Here is a 22,671-nt window from a genome sequence, read left to right on the forward strand (position 1 = left end):
TTCTGTTGCTTTATTGAACATGCAGTCATTTTTCACTCATTTCACTCTTTGCACATACAGTGTGATTCTTGCAAGCCAGACAATCACTCCAATCAGGAATTGCTGCTCTTTGGGCACTCAGGTGGCATTACCCAGATCTTGTGTTTTGTGGATGGGCTGAAAATTGGGGGAAGACTCCTCAGTAAATCGGACTCTGGGCCCAGCAGTCCTGCTCCTCTGGTTGTAGCGGGGCAGCTGCAGGCCCGACCTGGATCTGTCAAAGCTGTTTCTGCACGCTGGTGATCCGTGTAACAAGCTCCTTCTCTTAGACACACCTGGAGGTAGATAGGAGAGGACACAGGCCATGCATCAGAGTTGTCCAAAATCACTGGGATTCAACCAGTCTCTGCACATCAGTGGAGTGGCAGTATTTCAGCATTTGTGGAATCATTTAGAAAGTTCTCTCTATGCTGTGGGATGTGGTGTAACGCCACTAATGTACCTTTCCTACAGTGCTGACGGACTGGTGGCCCTCCATTTAGCTCCAAGCTGTAGAAATTTAGAAGAGAAAATGCATTATTTATTTCCATAATTCCTTAAAACAACCCTTAAGGGCTTCTATCTCTGCGTGATTAAATTGGTAGGATGTGTAGAAGATCGTTCAGAGTGGTTTGGTGTAAAATGCTATGTTCTATTATACAGAATAATGGTTTTAACCATCACTACTATGATTATATTCGTTATATTATATTATGATATCAGCACACCTGAGCAGATGAACAGTCTTGGTGCTACAGTGCCTTTTTTTAATAGTTTAGACCAGAGAAGAAATGGGTTCTCCCTGTGAGTCTTGGTTCCTCTTAAGATTTCTTCCACTAGCCCTGAGGGAGTTTTTCCTTGCCAGTATCACCTGTGGCTGCTCACCCGGGGTCTTTATGTATATAATTTGTTGCTCTCTTGTGTTTACTGGATTACTGCAGAACTGCTCTGTGACAAGTTGTAAAAATCGATATACAAAAACAATATATATATATATATATATATATATATATATATATATATATATATATATATATATATATGCATGGTGAAGAGGTTCATAATTGGCACTGAGCAAAAGAAGCAAAAGAGTCATCATCACTTGGGACACCCCATGAAAATCTTCCAACATCTGAATGTGTGATCTTCATTCAAACCATATTAAGAGATGGAGGTCATATAACTAGACTCATAAAACTGAAGAAATTACTTTAGTAAACTTTAGTAAACGTTAGTAAAATGTATTTAGTAGAATTGCAGATTTATGAGGGAAAAAACTTAAACCCTCCACATTTAATACTACTTAAATGTCTAAAATTAGACTCAGAACATCAGCTGCAGATGATCAGAACATGGTTGGAGAGGATTATTCTGGAGGAGTCTGTCTTATTTAAACCTCAGACGTTTAGTCTGGTCTGCTCTTGATGGTTGAAGTGACTGGTAAAGAAGATCACCATGGCCAGATCCCAAAGAAGCTTGTAAGATCTCAGAACAATTAGAAATCAGCCTTACAGGAAAATAAAATTTCTATTAATTACATTGTTTAAAGACATTTTTTTAGTTGGGTTAGTTTAGTCATATTACCTCCACCTACACATTACATCTCCATCTCTACATACACCCCCGTAGACACATATGGGTTCATTAATAGTACATAGACACCAAACCACACTGAATGACTGTTATCTCATCAGTTCAGTTAAAGAGACTTTATGAATGTGTGAATGATGGGAGGGATACCTGAGTGATGGTAGGCCCACTTTCCTTTGCCTTTTGAACTCTGATGTGAATCTGCGGCTAATCTTAGCATCCTTAGCCAGATGGTTCATCAACAGTTTGTACTTAAGAGGACAGTTCCTGCACTCCGCCAGCAGGAGGCGATGTGCGTGTCTGTTGAAGCTCAGGTAACCAAGAGCGCTGGCACTGGCTGTTCGTACCTGAGAAAAGGGGTGTCAAGGGGTGGATATATTAGACAGCCAGTGAACAGTCAGTTCATGAAGGTGATGAAGGTGTTAAAAGCAGGAGAAAATGGTCCAGCATAAGAAACTAGGACACTTTGACAAGAGCCAAACTGTGACGGCTAGACGACGGGTCAGATGGGGCAGAACATCTCCAAAACTTCAGGCAGGTCTTGTGGGGTGTTCCCGATATGCAGTGGTCAGTACCTACGAAAAGTGCTCCAAGAAAGTTCAAGTAAGAAATGAAAGGACAAGGAAGGTCCAAGAAAGGACCTTCAGAGGTGCTGTGGAGTCCATGCCTCAAATGGTCAGATCTGTTGTGGGGCCTACTCAATATTAGGAATTCCAGCCGTGCTTGCAATTCTCAGCATAATTACTTTGTTAAGATACTAAAATAAGACCTGGAAAATCTGTGTTTAGATATAAAAAGGTTCAATTTTGAGAAATTCAGAATACATAACTGTTTTACTGTATTCATGACTTACACAGCGCAGAACAGAGCAAACCTACACATGCCCTCCAAGTTTTTATATGTAGCCAATCTGTTTGTAATAACTTACGGAGAGGTAGCTTGTTAAGGCTGGGTTCATGCCCATAGTGCATCATTCTAACTCTGTACGTTTCTCTAAAACGTAGGACTGGGTTTCCAGAAAGCATCTTAGCACACCCTGATGATTCGTAAGAGGTGGAGTGAGTTCAAGCTCAGGTTCAAGTTTATTTATATATAGAGCTGAATGACGGGCGTTGTTACAAAGCAGCTTTACAGAGAACCGTGTCCGAGCCCAAAGTGAGGAAGGGAATGGTGACAGTGTCGAGATGCCTAATGCCAGGCATGGGCTAGAGGGGTGTAAAGCCCCCCAGCATTGAGCTGTGGAGCAGTGGAAGAACTGTGTTCTCTGGAATGATGGTTGGTGCTGCATCCCATACTTTTGGGATGAGTTGGGGATGATGAGGTATGGTGATGATCATCCAATATCCTGACCTCAGTAATGCTCTTGTTGGTGAATGCAATCAAATCCTCACAGCAATGCTCCTCCAAAATCTAGAAGAAAACCCTCCTTGGACAGTAGAGACAGTTACTCCAAAAAAAGCAATCTTGATTTCAGAAGAAACAAAGAATGAGCAGGTGTCCCAATACTTTTGTCCATATAGTGTATGCATGGATCGTAGTATGATTAGTAATGGTTTAGTAAGAATCTATGGAGTCTATGCTGGTAGAGTGAGCATCACATGCTTTTGGGAAAGAGGGCCCTAAATGACCATATTATCTTCTTAACATGTGAATCACTCAGTTGTTTGTGATGAGTAAGCTGAGCAGTTCATTTTTAACACAGTGTACCTCTTCATCCTTAGAGTGCAGGTGGGCCACAAGATGCTCTACTGCTCCCATGGTCACGAAGGCATCTGAAACGGTTCTGGTGCGAGCCAAGCTTGCCATTAACTGAGCTACAGATGGAAAAATGCAATGACAAATGACATTTAATATACATGAATACAGTTGTTCACTATATGACAAATGTATTTGGACACCTGCTCATTGATTGTTTCTTCCGAAACCAAGGATATTCAAAAAAAGTTTATCCTGCTTATGTTGGAGTAACTGTCTCTACTGTCCAGGGAAGACAAGAAGGCCTTCTACTAGATTTTGGAGGAGCATTGCTGTGAGAATTTGACTGCATTAAATGACAAGAATGTTAGTGAGGTCAGGATGTTGGATGATCACCACCCCACCTCATCATCCCCAACTCCCCAACTCATCCTAAAAGTATTGGATGGAGCACCACCATCCATCATTCTAGAGAACACAGTTCTTGCACTGCTCCACAGCTCAATGCTGGGGGGCTTTACACCCCTCTAGCCCACGCCTGGCATTAGGCAGCATGGTGCTGATGCTCATGCTGTTTATCTGCTCCAGAGAGTCTTATTCTATACGTCTTCTGAGGGACTAGACAAGCTGTGTGTGTGTGTGTTTTATTCACACATCTGTGTCAGCAATGGGTGCAACTTAAAGTAGCTGAATGCATTCACTAATAGGGGTGTCCACAAACATTTGGCCATATAGTGTATATTAAGACGGTTTGCAAAATGTGTTTCTAGCATACCTGTAATGACCACAGTGTTGGGCTTTTCCGATTGCAGTAATGCCACCAGAGCAGTTATCCCTCTGGCAGTGAGTGTCACTTTGTCAGAGCCAGTGATTACTCTGGCAAGCACGACTACCTAATCATGAACAACAGTAATGCTGAATATCATAACACCAGTGAACTACCAATGGTGTGTGTGTGTGTGTGTGTGTGTGTTTCTGCTACCTGAAATGCTGCCTTGGCCTTCTCAGTCTCATCGTCCGAGTTCAGGAAGTGCTCATAGGCTTGCACTGGAACTCCTCCCCTTTTCCAAATTGCTGTCTGTTGAGCTGGGTTATTGTATGCAAACAAGGCCAGTGCATATCCTGCCTCCAGCCGGATGTTCTAACACAAAATCACATGCAAAACAATGATGAGCATCACTACTAGATACTACAATAAATTGGATACAATCAGCTTATAGCTTATATCCACCAGCACAACAGTAGAAAATAGTGCAGGGCGCTAATCGGGGTATGTTACCAGGTCTTGGGCTTGCAGAAGCTCCACAATGATGTCGTAGGAGAAGTCTTCATGCTCCCAGAAGACTTCCTGGAGCTTCTGGTTCCCCATCAAAATGCAAGCCAGAGTCTGAGCAACCTGGACCTGTTACCAATAATGAAAGTTTGATCGTGGTCATGACTGACTCTGAACCTATTGCTCGAACTTGAACTGTCCTTGTTTGATTAATGGCAGCAGGTCCAGTATGTAGGTCTAGTACTTACTTTAACTTGGAGAGATCCACGGCTTTGCAGAAGCTCTAACAGTGTGGGAACGGCGTTTTCCTCATAAAGTACTGCTTGACTCTTCGCATTATTCGTGTGAGCCACTCCTGCAAACATTAACAAAGCCAATTCCACGTAACACTGTCTGACCATTTTGGAGAAAAAGGAACAATAGCTTAAAATTTTTGTAGAAAATTATACGTTAGAATGATTTTTGTGTTTTATGAAGTGAAGAATCATGAAGTTAATGTAAGATGCAATATAAACTTCACATATTTTTAACATTGTTAATTATGAACATTATAATTATAGATAATTGTAAGGCCCAGAATGAATGACCAGTTCGTAAAAAAGAAAGCTGATAAAATGTTGGATTCCAACCACTATAAATAAAGGGGGGGGGGGTGTCTGCACACACACAAATGCCACACCAATTATCAAGTGACGGAGTGGGTTGAGGAGTGAAGTAGGATTTAAACACCACTGAGAGCTCCTGGGCCTGTGCTGCTAAAGGAGGTGTGTGTAGCTGTTGATTTTGAGATGTCTTGAGAAAAGGTTAACATGTTGACAGAGCAGGGTGTGGTAGTCACTCTACATTAGAGCTAAGGATGGTTGCAATTCACAAATATATCATGTCATGTCAAATCCACCTAAATCTTAACATATTTCAGTTTAAGGGTGATTTGGCCAAATTGCACCACACTGTAAAAAATGTAACATCAGGCCAACTTGATATGAGAGTGTTTTTGAGTTAACTTAATGAATCAGAAGGTCTCTCAACTTTTACCATATTTTACTTCTGCATCTCAGTTCGGATGACAATACATTAGCAAATGAGCTGCAGCTGAAACTGATTAAATACTATGGAAGATGTTTCGTCACTGGCTCCGCCCCCTCGGCCTGCTTATTGCTGTTTAACGCTTTTGGCCTTTTGACAGTGGAGAGCTGAGCCCTTGCTGGGATTTGAACTTATGATCTCCTCACACTTGATGAGCAGCCAATCTAGAGCTGTGAAATTGGAGACTCGGCAGAGCATAGGTTCAAATCCCATCAACACCACAGCCCTGCGTGGTCAGAAATCTGAGAACAGAAAGGCTGCCTCCACTATTTGATAGGGAATAAACAGTAAACGGGCTAAGGGGTCGGTGCCACAGACTGAAGCTCTTCCATAGTATTTAATCAGTTAGAGCTGCAGCTCATTTACTATGTTTTTGAGGCTCAGCTCAGTATGGATTGTTGATTAAACTGAGATGAAGAGGTATAAGAAAGTTAGAGTTAGAATTAGGAAAACTCTAAAAACACATCGGTTACTACTTGGCCTGTAAAAATAAATAAAATAATTAAATAAGGAGAAAATATGAAACAACTGATGGAAATAAATGAATAAAATAAAGCAAGATGCATAAAGGACAGACATCCAGTCAGCTACCTGGTACTGTGCAGCTTATGCAGTTAGTATATGTATGCTGTTGTTTACAGGCTGTCTGAATTTGGTCTGATACATAAAAACGACTCCTGACCTTGGCGGGTTGTGGCGTTGACAGGATTTGAACTTATGCTCTCCTGCTTCTTGACAAGCAGGCAGTTAGACAGTTGCGCCACTCTAGATCTGTGAAGCTACGTACATATCTTCTACAATCACTAACAATCCTATCAGTGTTACCTATGCACAGGGTACGGAGGGCGCAGATGGCACTAAGCAGAGTTCTCTCTGTAGTGCGGGGGCTACGCAGCAGCCGCACCAGTGGTGGCACCCCGTTTTCCCTGCACAGGCCTTTCTGGTGGGTACAGCTGTCCCGGCTGAGGGCTGTCACGGCTTGGCAACCTGCAAATAATATAACCAGACCAGACCGTCGTCTTCAGGTGGGATTTAGAAGGTTAAGACTGGCTGTTCCAAGCACTGTATTTCACAAATCTAATGTGAGGACAACTCGGGCTGAAAAGGGTCTAGAGGGAGCTGAAGGAGCAGCTGCTAGACTGAAGCTTTTTAACAGGCCTATCACACTCAGGCGCCAGACAGAAGGACAAAAAGGAAGCACTCCTGGCGTAAAAACCTAGTTGTAGAATCATTTCCTGCAATCATGTCATATACAGAGAGGACACTAATGGCAAAAACAAGAGGCGAGAGTGCATCTTTTCGTAAGAGCAGTGTTACGGGGGATCCCAGCGGGGGCCAAGCATTCCTGAGCGCATGCCTGCCCGCGTTTATTATGAGTCTAGCAGAAAGGTAGCGTCTCGAGACAGGAAGCGCTGGCCGCCTACCTGCTGGACCTGACCCTTCTCACAGTAGCCGAGAGAAAGCTCGAGCAGGCGGCCGCCCAAAGGACCGTCAATCAACCTTCAGCGCAGTTTATCCAGTGGCTGTCAACACCATGTCACTGAGTGCTGGTTTTACTGTGCTCGGTGCTTCATTTTGTTCATCTCTGGAGATTGCTCCCCCTTTCCTCCGCTGGACGACAGCTTCACTGGGAAAGTTTGACTTTACATTCATGAGCACCCCAGATGCTGACAATGAGAAGAGCTGCCTGGGTGGATGTTTTTTTTTTTGTTTTGTTTTGTTTTCTGGAACAGTACATACTGTAACTAGCTCTGGACCTTACCCACATATTGCATTTTGTCCGAGGTGGACAGGAGCATGTCCAGGATGAAGTGGTAGCTGATGACCCTGGCCATGTGCTTCTGCTGCTTTAGAGTGTGTCCCGCCAAAGCCCAGAGAGACGTGGCTCCCTGCTCCCTCGCCTCCTGCTGGAAAACCTGGGGACCGAGCAGAGAAATGATGATGTTCTGCACTAGTATACAGCGCAAGTCATAAGTTTGGACATACTTTTGTTGATTGATTGGTGCAGATCTAAGGGTTAATGCTCGAATGCTTCAGGGTTTGCTTCTGAAACAAATGGTAACATTGGGGCCTATATACCAGAATTCTGCCAGAAGCTTGTTGTTTGGTGGCTACCAAAGGCAGCTGGTAAAGGTGTAACTTGCTAAGGGCCATTTTGCTAGTCATGACCATGCGCGCACTGGGGCTCTGAAGAGGTAGGGGATGTTTTGGCTACTAGAGTGTGGAATTCTGATAATCCAGCAATAAATAAATAAATAAATCTATTACAAATGATGGCAGGACACTCTGCCATAAAGCCTGAGAGCAATCAGGCTGCCGAGCTGCTGTGGTTTTACCTTTAAGAGCTGTAGAAGGTGTCTGGCTGCAGTTGTTTTCCGAAACAGTTCCTGTGTGGCAGGGTTTTGGTGTGTGATGGCCTCAATAGCTCTGGCTGCTTTGACCTGGGCAGACATCCTTCTGGTCTGCAGGACTTGCACCAGGGGGTCGACGGCACCTGCCCCACAGATCAGATCCTGGTTCTCTGTGTTGCCACAAGCCAGTTCAGCCAGAGCCAGACATGCCTCTTCCTGCAGGACCTCTGAAACACACATGTACATATATAGACTATCATTCAAAAGTTTGGAATGACTAGTTATGTTAATATGTTTTGCAGAATTTAAATTGATCAGATGTCTAATCTAGACACAAAAAGGTCTTTTATATTTTATAATTATAATGAAATATATTATAAATCCTTGTTGCACCCTAAATATATATATAATTATATATTTATTTATATTTAATTATATATATAATTAGAATATCATTACAAAGTAGATTTATTTCAGTAATTCCATTCAAGAAACTTGTATATTATATTCATTCATTACACAGAGACTGATATATTTTTATATATTTGTTTATTTCTTTTAATTCTGATGGTTATAACTGACAACTAATGAAACCCCATATTCAGTATATATATATATATATATATATATATATATATATATATATATATATATATATGAAGTTTTAATTATAATATAATATTTATTTATAATATACTATATTTATTATATTATTATATCACTATAAGTCTTGTCAAATGGTCAAGTTCAAGATCTGATCACCACTTTTGATAGTAAATTTATTTATTGACCTAACTCTCAAAGTTCAATATTTAAGATATCACTGGACAGGGTTCTAGTCCATCACAGGGTACCACACACACACCCTGTAACAGAGATGTGTAAGTGTAAGGAACCTAGATCAAGTGAAGGTTCTTTAATCTTTAAAGGATTCTTCATATTCATATATATTTTTACAAACATGGTTCTTTATGTAATCAAAAAGGGGGTCTTCTACGACATCGCTCAAGAAACCCTTTGGAGCACCTTTATTTGTAAGAGTGTAGGGGAAATTTAGCATAGCTAGTGTTTTTGAGAGGAAGGAAACAAGGGGAGAACACATTGAGCCACCCAACAAAAGATAAGGATGAAGCCCACAGTGCGGTACAGTCACTACCTGCTGCCCCACTGTGCCATCCAACATTTCACAGCTTACAGTTTATCATAATAATGTTCATTGGAAAAGCTTTATTTTACTAAAAACATTGGTTCTAGACTTTTGATGACCAAATCCACTGGGATTGGTCCAAAACAGCCACCAATATCTTCCACAAATGCCTTACCAGAGTTCATAGTGAGGAACTCAACCAGCTGTGGGATTCCTCCAGTGACGGCCACTGTGGTCTGGTTGGTGGGGCAACCAACACAGAGAGCCTGGACACACCTCACAGCATTCAGCAGCACGTCCTGGAGATCAGAGTTCAGGAGGTACACTACCGGTGCTACCCCACCCTACACACACAGGGGGAGGAGAAGGACAAGGGACCTGTCAATCACATCACTGTGATGAAAGTATACACACATTCCTGGCTCTGTCTTTTTCCTAAGATCATCAGCCAGAACCAGTCAGTGGTAACTGGGGCAGTCCCAGCTTGGGACCAACAAAGTGACCATGTCCAGAAATGGGATATAGCGTAGGTGAAGCCTCAAAATGGGGCCTTTGAGGATAAGCTAGATGTAGAAGTGGACAGTAGGTGTGTAGTGAGCATGTACACTACATGTCCAAATGTTTGTGGACACCCAATCTAATGAATGCATTGTTTCTACCTAAAAGTACACCCACTGCTGACACTCATGTGCAAAGGCACACACACAGCTTGTCTAGTCCCTGTGGAGAAGTATTGCCAATACAATAGGACTCTCTGGAGCAGATTAACATCAATTTATTGGCACCATGCCTAATGCCAGGCATGGGCTAGAGGGCTATGAAGCACCCCAGCATTGAGCTGTGGAGCAGTGGAACTGTTAGTGGTGGAGATGCTCCATCCAATATTTCTGGGATAACTCTTGTCGCCGAATTCAATCAAATCCTCACAGCAATGCTAGTGGAAAGCCTTCCCTGGACATACAGTATACATACAGTAAGGGTTGTTAAATTCATAGGACTTCTGGTCCGTTCATTTACAGTACATAGTGGTAAGGCATAGTAACACCACTGACCTCCATGTCTGGCTGGTGAGAGCACCACGCAATACCTTGGGCATGTAGTCCTCTATGTAGACTCACCAAATCAGCAATATGGGTCTGGTACTGTCCACTGTGGCCAGCCAAGTCTGCCAGTATAACAGCACAGCGTGATTGGAGCTCAGGCTGTTTGCCGCCGAGGAGTTTAATGAGCACTGGCACAGTTGTGCACTGCACCAGCTCCTCACACACCGCGGCGTTCTCCGTCATGTGACACACTACTGCTGCGGCCATGCACTGGAGCATCGGCCTTCCTCTGCGCAGGATCTCCACCAGCGCAGCAACACCACCTAGTTCATAAAATACAGGCTGAGGTTATTTACTCATCATTGTTTACGTCTCATAGTTCTCTGTTTTGGCTAGTGAAGACAAGATAAAGATGATATTGAAAGGATGTTAGATTGGAAAGAGGGATTTTTGTTTTCATTATCACTTAATACAGTAAATGTACAGTCATAAAAAAATACCCTAACTGGTCCTAACCCTAACTGTACTCCATCAGTCCAGACACGCTTGAAATTTTCTAGTGGGCTAGTGCAGTGGGTATGTTCATTTACAGAAGCCAAGATCTAGCCCCCATGCTTTTAACTACTTTAGCACACACTGGCGATTTCCTTTCAGCTCGGCTCTCATTGGTTGACAGTCTTTCAGGCATGAGGTCAAAGTCGCATTGCCCACAAGAGAATCGGCACCCACACAAACTTCAGAATACTGAGAATACTGAGTGTAGGGCAGTGGTGGCTCAGTGGTTAGAGCTCCGGGCTATTGATGACAGGGTTGTGGGTTTGATACCTGGGTTCTGCAAGCTGCTACTGTTGGGCCCTTGAGCAAGGCCCTTCACCCTCTATGCTCCCCGGGTGCTGGAGTTGGCTGCCCAACACACAGGGTGTGTGTGTGCTCACTGCCCCCAATTGGGTAAAATGCAGAAGACACATTTTGCTGAACACAGTATGGTGACAAAAGCGTGCACCTTTATTAAACGTCAAATATTTACAATTCACGATCAGGGCGTCTGCGACTGCTCCGGGAGAAGACTGGAGGACTGAAGATTGGATTACAGACCCCCCTCCCAACCCCCCAACCCCCATAAGATGATCATTACAATCACCCTGAAATCTGATTTTTGCGGTTGTTGGGAAGAGCAAATCGGCCTCAGAACCTGCCCGATTATCCTGTAATGTGGGCCAGAGGTTTATGTGGTACAGTGACGATATGCAGGTATATCTGAGGTCCTAACAAGCTGACAGGAGGTTAGACGGGAGGTTAGACAGATGTGTGATGATTCAGGCAGCAGTTTACACCAAACATATGCTAAATAAGCTTCTGTTACTTGTTGGTTTTATGAGCTTCTGAGTTCCAGTGAAAAACTAAAGAAGTAAGCTTAACCTGGGGAACCATGGGGGATCTGCTGTCTTTCAACCACACCCCTTTGTGGAGTCTACAGCTTACTGTACACGCTCATAGACTACAGTCATAGCCCCAAACCATTACAACCATCAGACTTGATTTGATGTAGACCTGCTTCCATTATGTTCATCCAGAAGCTGTCACCATTCACACAGAGAGCCTCTAGGCATCTGACAGCCATCTCCAGCCTCTTGTGCTCGTCACTCTGTAGCATCTCTGTGAGGACAAACAAGCGTCTGATTTAAGGAAAAGGTCAGTGGAAAGTGACCTTACTGGTGAACTTAATCAAACACAAAAGAGCAGATCAGGAAAGACTGCTGTACTGTTACACAGTTAAGGGGCTGTGACTAAGCTATTGGCCCCCAAATGTAGACATACCAACAAGTATCTTCCACACAGGAAGGCCCTCCAGATTCAGCTGTATGAAACGTCTCAGGATGCTGATGTGGAAATAAAGGGCTGCCAGCTGGACGGCATTATTGCCTTTACTGTCCATCTCTCTCCAATTTGCCCCACTGGACAGCAGGTAGTCCAGCGCTTCTACAGAGCCTGACGTCGCCGACAGTAGCAGGGGGGTGGTGTGATACCTTCAACATATCAGCTGGACAGTAAGTCAGGAGCAGAGAGAGAGCTTACTGCACAAACAAGATCATAGGATGTGGTGATGGTGGGGGGGTCGGGTGGTTCTGTGCATCATGAAATTTTATTTAAATTTATTAAATTAATAACATATTCATTTTAAAATTAATAAGTTAATTTGATTATTTGATTATCCCACACAAATTAGACCAATACCTTATAAAGACCTTTGCCCTTGTGGAGAATCTTTAGCCATCTAACTGAGTGAGTTACAAGCCAGATCCATGAGGTTATCTGCTCTCTGCCTCTTTACTGCACTGTAAAAGGCTAACTGGTTGGTTTGGTGGTAGTGGAGAGGTTCCAGCAAAATACTGCTACTACAACTAGCACTGCTTACTCTGCAGATGTGCGTTTGTCCAGCAATGTTGGATCTTTCCTGCACAGGGCCTGTACACACGCGACCTGGCCGTAAAAGGCTGCGAAATGAACAGCCATCCATCCTCTCTGGTCCACGAGTCTGTAGTCTGCCTTTAGAGCAAGTAAGCAGTTGAGAGCCTCCAGAGAGCCACACTGCGCCGCCAGGTGAAGTGCTGTGGAGCCTGGGGGAACGGGCGCATACTAATATGAAAACATAACACGAACATAAGCGCAAATGGACAATCCTGAATGTAGGTTTTAAAAAATCTGGATGATAGATCTGAATGATTTGATTCAGACTGTTTTGGTGTTGTGATATATGATTGTTAAGACACACAGCTGAGCATAAATCTCAAAGTTAAACCACAAGCAAATCATTTTTGTTTTAATATGTCGAATTCTTCCCTGTGCTTCCGTGTGCTTGCTTTTTTACTTGGGTTCATCTTTAGCTTATAAGGTAGGCTGTTTTTTTAAATATACTTTTAACTACATTTTGCTAACACTCTTGTTTTAAGGTTAACATAGAAGCTTGGTGCTTATTAGTTGATTGAGGTGCTGATTCAGGTGTAGTTTCAGGCCAGCTAAAAGTGTGAATTGCAGAGGAGGAGCCTAGAGCCTCAAATCTTAATAAATTAGGTGTGGAGCCACTCAGAAATCAGTGTGCTTGCTTTTTTACTTGGGTTCATCTTTATCTTGTAAGGTAGGCTGGTTCTGCTCCATTCTGGTGCTTCCCATTTTCTCCCAATTTGGTAATGCAGATTAACCCACCCCCCTGGCAGCCGACAAGCCTGAAGGAAAGCACCAGGTCCTCAGCTCTGCCGCACCAGCTCACAGATGCCAGCCAACATCCCTTTAGGAGTAATTAGGGGAGAGAGTGCCATCTACCCACCCGGAGAAAACACAGCCAATTGTGCTCTCTCTGACTCCAGCTGCTGATGGCAAAGTCACATGGCTCGGGATTTAAACTCACAACCCTCGAGCCATAGTAGCAGCGCATTAGACTGTAGACTGAGCCACTCAGAGAGCATTTTTCTTCATATTTTATTTAATTTTTATGCATAAAACCTCGAAATGAGTGAGTTCTTCAGTGAACATCAATAGAATTGATTATAATTCATTACATCAATCAAAATTGATCAACTTGAATCACCACCTTCATACTGAAGCATTTTATACCTGTATTGATTTATCAATATTGTCATTTAACTAGTAAATTAATGAAATATTAAAAACCTCCTACCAGCTGCTTCTCTTAGTGGCTCACCAGCTCCAGACTTTGCTGAAAAGAACCAAACAACAGAGTTTCACCACACTGCAGATCTATGGGCTTATTTCCCACAACTGTTCTTTCATTTTTCCAGTTTTACGTCCTGCCCCGAGGCCTACGCTCTGAAGAAGAAATTCATTTCATTAAGCATTTTTGTAAAGGAGCTAACTTTAAACTGGTAAAGAACCGTTACACCCACGTCTTTAAGCCTTTAAAATGTTCTTCACAGGTACATCACTTTTACAACAGTGGTTTTTACGAACGCATGGTTCTTCCCATCTACAAACGCTCACAGTACAGGGGTCATCAGTCATCAGTTGCAGCCCAAGCACTGCTCCATTTAAAAGCTCACATCTCGCCAAGGACAGTCCAAACGTCCGAATGTGGTCTTGTCCCTCCTGGTTATGGAGGATGCATCAGGACGGGACTTGTGGGGAATGCATTACGCACCATGCTGCTGTTCAATTTGCATAACTACTATACAGCATCCTCCTGTACAGTGTTCGGAATCAATAAATGCAACATGTCCCAATATCCCTGAACTGTATTACTGTGTTGACAAATAAGGGTCATTGTTTTACTGTCTATAAAAGAACAGTATATTGAGTGCAAGTGGATACAGGGGGGTCTTGTCATTAAAAAAGATGGGAAAGCTGTTAGCAAACAGGCCATGATAAGCCATTACACCCCCAGGACACACACACACTTTCAAAAGAGCACATCATTAGCAATAACTTTGTAAATGGTGTGTAAGGCGCTGGAGTTGAAGTGTGTGTCTGACTATACGCACCGGTGCGATTGAATCTGGAGCTGCGTGCCTGGTTGAGGTTGATGCCACCAGCTGCAAGCTGGCAGATGATATTTGGACGGTTGCAGACAGCAGCATGGTGTAGCAGGGAGTAGCCACGCTCGTCCAGCATCCCCAGGTGGGACGAGGAGTTCTTACGGCTCAGAGTGTGAAACGCAGCTGACAGGCCGCGCTCTGCTGCTGCCCGGAGGCCATATGGGACACTCTGTGGACCATTTACACTTCAGCTCAAACACCCTGAAATCTGATCTAATGAGTTTAATCAAATGGTTTATCGATAACAAGGGCCAGGATTTACACCACAGGCCAAAAGCATGGAAGCATTTTTATTTATTAAAGAATAAATCAATCAATTACAGATCATTTACTGATCAAATATCCAAAGAATGTCCCCCAGAACATCCCACAGGTCTGCAGTGCAGTATGCTTTAGTGTATTATGTGGGAAAAGCCCTGCTACATCTCTTTGACACTGACAAGTTTCAACTATCCAACTTCTAATTCAGCAGACTGATGAAGATCATAAGCCTTCACTCTAAAGAAAAATCCTAATATTATGCAAAATCTTCTTAAATTTAATAAAATAGCCTGTAAAATGACAGAAATTCTCTGCATATCAACAACCCAACTGTTTTCATTTGAAGTATTATGCCAATAATTACAAATTAAATTTCTGCTTTCTTAAATTACAATCAGATGTATGTAGAATTACAATAATGATCTGTAATTAAACATGCAGATAACAACATGAAGTTTATTGTCTATATTAGCATTCATTTTTTCTTTGTAATTTTAGGGTAATTAGAGTAATTCATTTTACTAGTTTTATATTTATGTGCACACTGTATAAATGGTCAAATGACTGCCAAGCAAAAAATAAAAAGTCAAATTAAAGTCCTAATGAGTCCTATAAATAAATATTAAATAAATTAAATAAATAAATTAAATAAATTGTAATTAAACAAGCAGATAATAATATGAAGCTTATTGTCCATACTAACAATTTATTTATTTATTTATTTAGCAATTTTAGGGTAATTAGGGTAAAACATTTGATTAGTTTTATATTTATACTTATTTATATTAAAAAAAAAAAACAAAAAAAACAAACAAAGCCAAACAAAAACGGTAGAATTGAAAAAAAATAATTATTCCAATTCAAACGTAATGAAAAAAAAACTATACATTGAAAGACATTTTCCTTCTGCAGAGAAAAACTGTTATTTTACTGATTTTCCCTGAATTATTATGATCAAACGCCTTTAATAAAGTGACCATAAAAACTGTTAATCAAACTGAGATGCAAAGACTAGACGTCTTGACTAAAAAACCCACTGGAATCAGTTACTTTACCTTCTTAAGTTGGCCTTATTTTGACAGTGGCAGATTTTGATTAAAGCTAGAATTACTTCCAAACTTCTGGCCAGTTGGCCTCAGCACACAACATAAAAAATAATGATTAATTAATTAAAAAATAAAAATTAAAGCAGATATTAGAAGCTGGGTCCAAAACTGTGCCCTGTTCACTATATAATGCCCTACTTTGGGGTTCTGCCATTCTGTAGTGTTGTCCGAAAACGTAGTGATGAATTTCCAGTGCACTGTACCTGTAGAGGGTATATATACTAAACGAACATGGAATTCCCATAATGCATTGCAATGTTTGGTTTAAAAAGGAAATCCAGCATTCAGTGTCCAATATCGTCACTACCTATAATAATGCTCCACATCTGGATTTTCACATGTAGGGGATAGTGAATAGGGCACAGTTTTGGACACCGCTGCAGTTTCTCATTAATGTACAGTAGTAAAGTACCAGTCGTTACCTTGCACTTTATGGCTTTTGCATAGCCGAACGTCTTCTTAAACAGTTCATGAAGCTGAATGTCTGTCAGAGGCAGTTTCTGCCCCCGCAGGGTTTTCATGACCATGCTCATGCCTTCCCACCACTGAACCGTGTTGTGTTGGGGATAGAAGGATGCCAGCTCAATGCAGATCACACAGTACCTACAAAACAAAGGTAAAATGACAGTATCATATATATATATATATATATATATATATATATATATATATATATATACAAATACAAGGTTCTAGATATATCCAGCTGTCCTAATCTGACCTTTTCCCATCAATCTCACTCAGGGGAACGGGGAAGTGCTTTTTGTATGCGTTGTCTTGCCGAAGTAAGTCTTTAACGTATCCAGCTGCTTGATTTTGTAGGGTTGAAAAAGCCACCTGAGTAAAAACAGATGAAGTACTGTCAAGCTCCATGTTTATTACCATTTTTGGCACACATCATAAATTAAAAGTATTGGGACACCTGCTCATTCACTGCTTCTTCTGAAATCAAGGACATTAAAAGCAGTTGATCCTGCTTTTGTTGAAGTAACTGTCTCTACTGTTTCTACAAGATTTTGGAGGAGCATTGCTGTGATCATCCCCAACTCCCCAACTCATCCCAGAGGTATTGGAGGGAGCACCATCCATCATTCCAGAGAACACAGTTCCTCCACTGCTCCACAGCTCAATGCTGGGGGGCTTTATACCCCTCTACAGCCCACGCCTGGCATTAGGCAGCATGGTGCCAATGGGTTCATGATGTTTATCTGCTTCAGAGAGTCCTATTCTGTCTGCAGTACTTCTCTACAGGGACTAGACAAGCTGGGTATGCTGTGTTTACTAGAAGGGGTGTCCACAAATATTACATACAGTGTATATGTATACATAATGCATAACATTATATATATATAAAACTATTCCTATTATATATATATATATATCCTATTATTTATATATATAGCAAACTATTCCTCATCTTTACCTTCATCTCCTCAGAGATGTCAACCAGCCCAGGAGTCCCAGCATCAAACTCAATCCCTCCGTGAAGGTGAAAGTACTGGTCTGGTGGATATGAAAAGTGTCTACAGGAGAATTGTGGTCCCAGCAGAAGAGGAGGCAACTCCCGCTCTGTCTTCAGCTTGTCTCCTGTGAGAAAACAGCACCAGGCTGCTGTTACAGCACCACATTAATACACACAGCGGCCCATCAGCGGCCCATCAGCGGCTCTGTCCTAGACTTGACTGGGACCTTATGTTTACATAAACTAATTAATGATATTATACTCTTTATGTCCAAATGTTTGTGGACACCCCTTCTAATGAATGCATTCAGCTACGTTTTGTTGAGTTGTACCCATTGCTGACATGGCTTGTCTAGTTATTTTAAAGAAGCACTGCCAATGGAATAGGACTCTCTGGATCAGATAAACATTAACCTATTGGCATCATGCTGCCTAAAGTCTCCTAGCACTGAGCTGTGGAGCAGTGTAACTGTGCTCTCTGGAATGATAGTGCTCCATCCAGTACTTTTGGGATGAGTTAGGAGAGATGGGATGGTGAATGCAATCAAATTCTCACAGCAATGCTCTTCCAAAATCTAGTAGAAAGCCTTCATCCCTGGACAGCAGAGACTGTTACTCCAACAAAAGCAGGATACACTCTTTTTTAATACCCTTGAAACAAGTAAGAGTGGTGTCCCAATACTTTTGTCCACACGGTGTAAAAACAACAGGTGCAACTTAAATTAGCTGAAATAAATGCATTCATTAGAAGAGGTGTCCACAAACATTTGGACACAAAGGGTATCTGTGGCCTGAAATGTAGGTAATCTGCGTCAGGCAGAGCAGCAGACCTGAGATGGGCGGGAGCATCTGAGAAAGGTCAGGAATCCTCATCTTCTTCCTCAGGCCCACGAGGAGGGGCACGAAGTAGCCAATGAGCTTCAGATAGGCCAAGTCCCGGCTCAGCTCCGCTTTGCGGCCCAGGTGTTTCTTCACCAACCTTGTGTGTCTGGAAAGTCTCTGCTGCAGCCTCTGGTACGTGCTCAGCTCCACTGAGTCCTCGGTCAGCCGGACCACGCTGGAAAGGGAGATAGCCCCCTCAAAGGCGAACAGGTTCTCGTGCTGTTGGACAGAGGTGAGGTAGGAGGTGATCTTTAGTAGGACACTTTCTGCAAACTGAGAGAACAGCTTCTGCTCCTCCACACTGTTGGGGTCGTAGGTTGGGTCGGTGTCCTCTGTATCTCTGTCATATATGCCCTGGTAACTCGGGTCGTCTGAGACGTCCTGTAAACCTACAGAGATGAAATTTGAGAAAGAATGAACACATAAGAATGAAAATGTTAAAAATAGTTAGAAAATAGATTGAGCCAGTATGAAGGGTTCCTCACTCCCCAAACCGCATATTACAAAAATTACATATGAGTTTCATAGCGGCTTTATAACATATTGTAATAAACATGATATGTCCAAAAGTCTGTAGACACCTGCTTCTGAAATGAGAGGCTGGAACTGTTGGATTTCATTGCATTCAGCCACAAGAGCATCAGTGCGGTCGGGTACTAATGTTGAATGATCAGTTGTGGACCACTCCACTCCAACTCATCCCAAATGTACTGGAAGGAGCTTGATCCCAGAGAACACACTTCCACAACTCAGCTTAAGGCCCTATGGCATGCCACAGGGCTCTATTTTAGGGTCTATTACAGTAAGGTAAGTTATAACAGTAATGAAGTGTGGGCCTTCATACATGGTTAAGGGGGTCAAAAGAAGTGCTTAAGACAACACACTACTACCTATTTCTAATATAATAACTTTATAATAATCCTTAAACCCTAGCTTAATTGGTCAGTCATTAATCCTAAAAGGAAAACCACTGTATACCCGTTTAGCTAATAAGATATTGTGGAGTGCCACAAGGCTCCATTTCAGGGCCTATGAAAGTTCTGGGCCTAGGTAAATTATAATAGAAATTAAGTGTGGGCCTACATACATCGGTTAAAGGGCTTAAGGGGTCAAAAGTAGTGCCTAAGACAATGCAATGCTATTTCACTCGTTGTTTTTAATGTAATCATAATTCATAATAATCGTTTGTATGTAATAAACCTGGATAATTAAAACATTAGAGAGTATCCTCCCCTTCAAACCCTAGATTAATTAATCAGTCATTAATCCTAAAAGGAAAACCACTGTATAGCCATTTAGCTAACAATATTTTGTGGAGTGCCACAGGGCTGTATTTCAGGGCCTATAAAAGTTCTGAAAGTTTAGGGAAATTATAATAGAAATTAAGTGTGGGCCTACATACATGGTTTAAAGGGTTAAAAAAGGGCCTAAAAAAACGCAATACTACTTCACTCATTGTTTTTAATGTAATAACTTTATAATAATCCTTTGGAATAAACCTGAAGTTAGAGAGTATCCTCACTCTTAAACCCTAGCTTAATTGGTCAGGAAAACCATTGTATAGGCGTTTAGCTAATAAGATATTGTGGAGTGCCACAAGGCTCCATTTTAGGGCCTATGAAAGTTCCAGGCCTAGGAAAATTATAATAGAAATTAAGTGTGGGCCTACATACATGGTTTAAAGGGTTTAAGGGGTCAAAAGTAGTGCCTAAGACAATGCAATGCTACTTCACTCATTGTTTTTACTGTAATCACTTTATAAAAATTGTTTGTATGTAATAAACCTGGATAATTAAAACATTAGAGAGTATCCTCCCCCTTAACCCTAGCTTAATTGGTCAATTGGTTAATCCTAAAGGGAAAGCTATTGTATGGTGGGTTAGTTTACCAGATTTTATGGCGTGCCACAGGACTCTATTTCAGGGCCTATGAAAATTCTGAAAGTTTAGAGAAATTATAAAATAATTAAGTGTTTTTAACGTAATACTTCTTCACTCATTGTTTTTCATGTAATCACTTTATAATAATCCTTTGGAATAAACCTGAAGCTTTGAAGTGTAGGCCATCATACATGATTTACCTTGTTTTTAATGGGTTAAAACACAAAAAAAAACACAACTTTTTAACTCAATGCTATTTGCTGTGATAAACCTGTGGCTTCAACTACTTTCCTCACCTGCTGTAAGAAATTCTGCTAGAACATCTTTCTTCGTCTGAGGAACTCCATTCGAGTCCACACACATGCTGGACCTCCACAAATCAGTCAAGCGAATGCGCTTCTCCTTGGGGATATACGCCCCATGCCAGAGGGCCTTCACAGTATAATCTAGGTTCACCAAAATCTGCCCTACTTTGGTGTCGTAGTATGCTGGTGACAGCTGGATAGAGGTGCTCTGGTCAAAGCTGGGTTCGAGGCTGATCACTGGCACCTGATTGAAGCAGTAGATGCCCACTGTCAGCTCCCTCACAATCTGGTGAACAACCTTGTAATCAAGTGGCACGCTTGAGTCACAAGGCGCAAGGATGATGGCATTGGACTGTGAGAAGTTCTTCATTTGCTTGATGATGCCAGGCGGCACATCCACAGGTACAGCAAAGTCTTCAGCACCCAGTAACCAGCTGTGTGTGGTCAGACTGAGAAGCTCCTGCATTTCCCTCCAGTCGTATTTCTCAAAGAAGGCACCGGCGTTCCTCTGAGCAGTCAGAGCCGCCAGGTTTTTGGTGCTCCTCTCCTGACCACATGGAGCTGGAGGTCTGGCTGATGGAAGAGGACCGAAGGGCAGACTGTCCATGTCTGAGGTCAAACTGGACTCCATGTGTTTGTTATGGAAACGCTGGGTCTTTTCTCAAAAGTAATGCAGTCTATAAACACATGAATCTGTCTTCAACAGCTGATGGTGCTCATATTATTTTACACTACCCCACAAATATCATACTATCTGCAGAAGGTGCAGAAATAAGCAAAATAACGAGGAGTGATTTGAAAGCGGTTGCTACTGGCAACCGACGACGCGTTTTGCTCATTGGTCGCCACTAGAGGGCGCTGTTTCGCCACACTTATTTTAAGGGCAAGGCTGAATGCATATCGAGCAGACTACATAGGGCACTTCGTGCACAGGTAGCAAGGTATTGACTGAAGCTGGAATGGAAATCCATCCATTTTCTGCAGAATTAGTCAGTCAGACTGCTTTAATCTGAAATGGTTAATCATAGAAACGTACTGCTTTCTTTATAATAGTGATGATGGGAACCAGGGGTCATGATATATGTCTTTTATTTACTATCCAAAACCACCAGCGATTCGTTTCGTGTCTATGAAGGTTTATACACCATGTTCATTGTAAAATAAATGATATTTACTATTGTTCTCACCATACACCAAGTCATTTTGGAGCATTGGCAACAAATTATGTCAAAAAGACTTTGATGATATACAGTCATGTGAAAAAAATAGGACACCCATGTACTCTATTCTTTAGCATATTTAAACTTATGGGCATTTAAATAAAATTTGATGTTATGATTAAAATTGAAAGAACAAACTACACAACACTGCATTTCTACTTACTTTTACTTACTTTTAAAAGATAGTTATTCAGCTGCATGTGTTTAGTTATATTATCTCCATCCTAGTAATATTGATTAAATGAATCAAATGTCCAATTAAAAAATTAAAAAAAAAAATTATATATATATATAGTGAGAGAGAGAGAGAGAATCAGAGAATCAGAGAATCAGAGAGAGAGAAAGAGAGAAAGAGAGAGAGAGAATAAGAGAGAGAGAGAGAGAGAGAGAAAGAGAGAGAGAATAAGAGAGAGAGAGAGAGAGAGAATAAAAGAGAGAGAGAGAGAGAAAGAGAGAGAGAATAAAAGAGAGAGAGAGGGAGAAAGAGAGAGAGAATAAGAGAGAGAGAGAGAGAATAAAAGAGAGAGAGAGAGAGAGAGAGAGAGAGAGAGAGAATAAGAGAGAGAGAGAATAAAAGAGAGAGAGAGGGAGAAAGAGAGAGAGAGAATAAGAGAGAGAAAGAGAGAGAGAATAAAAGAGAGAGAGAGAGAGAATAAAAGAGAGAGAGAATAAGAGAGAGAGAGAGAGAGAGAGAGAGAGAGAGAAAGAGAAAGAGAATAAAAGAGAGAGAGAGAGAGAAAGAGAGAGAGAATAAGAGAGAGAGAGAGAGAGAGAGAGAGAATAAGAGAGAGAGAGAGAGAGAGAG

At 41.7% G+C, this 22,671-nt stretch overlaps 1 protein-coding gene across 1 annotated transcript; it reads right to left on the reverse strand.

Annotated features, from left to right (window-relative positions):
* Positions 1-117: 117 nt before the first annotated feature.
* On the reverse strand, positions 118-21,253 carry ankar (ankyrin and armadillo repeat containing). Its single transcript, XM_072686233.1, has 22 exons — positions 20,638-21,253; positions 18,410-18,850; positions 17,541-17,704; positions 16,839-16,954; positions 16,540-16,720; positions 14,697-14,919; positions 12,620-12,821; positions 12,022-12,230; positions 11,755-11,859; positions 10,279-10,526; positions 9,336-9,504; positions 7,999-8,240; positions 7,425-7,578; positions 6,488-6,649; positions 4,825-4,931; positions 4,583-4,705; positions 4,286-4,444; positions 4,079-4,196; positions 3,316-3,422; positions 1,759-1,955; positions 482-528; positions 118-314 (listed from the first exon to the last, which is right to left on the reverse strand). The coding sequence occupies exons 1-22, from the start codon at positions 21,251-21,253 to the stop codon at positions 118-120; spliced, it is 4,287 nt and encodes a 1,428-aa protein (XP_072542334.1).
* Between the last annotated feature and the right edge of the window lie 1,418 nt (positions 21,254-22,671).

Source organism: Salminus brasiliensis, chromosome 8, assembly GCF_030463535.1.
Source record: "Salminus brasiliensis chromosome 8, fSalBra1.hap2, whole genome shotgun sequence".
In the NCBI taxonomy this organism is placed as follows: Eukaryota; Metazoa; Chordata; class Actinopteri; order Characiformes; family Bryconidae; genus Salminus; species Salminus brasiliensis.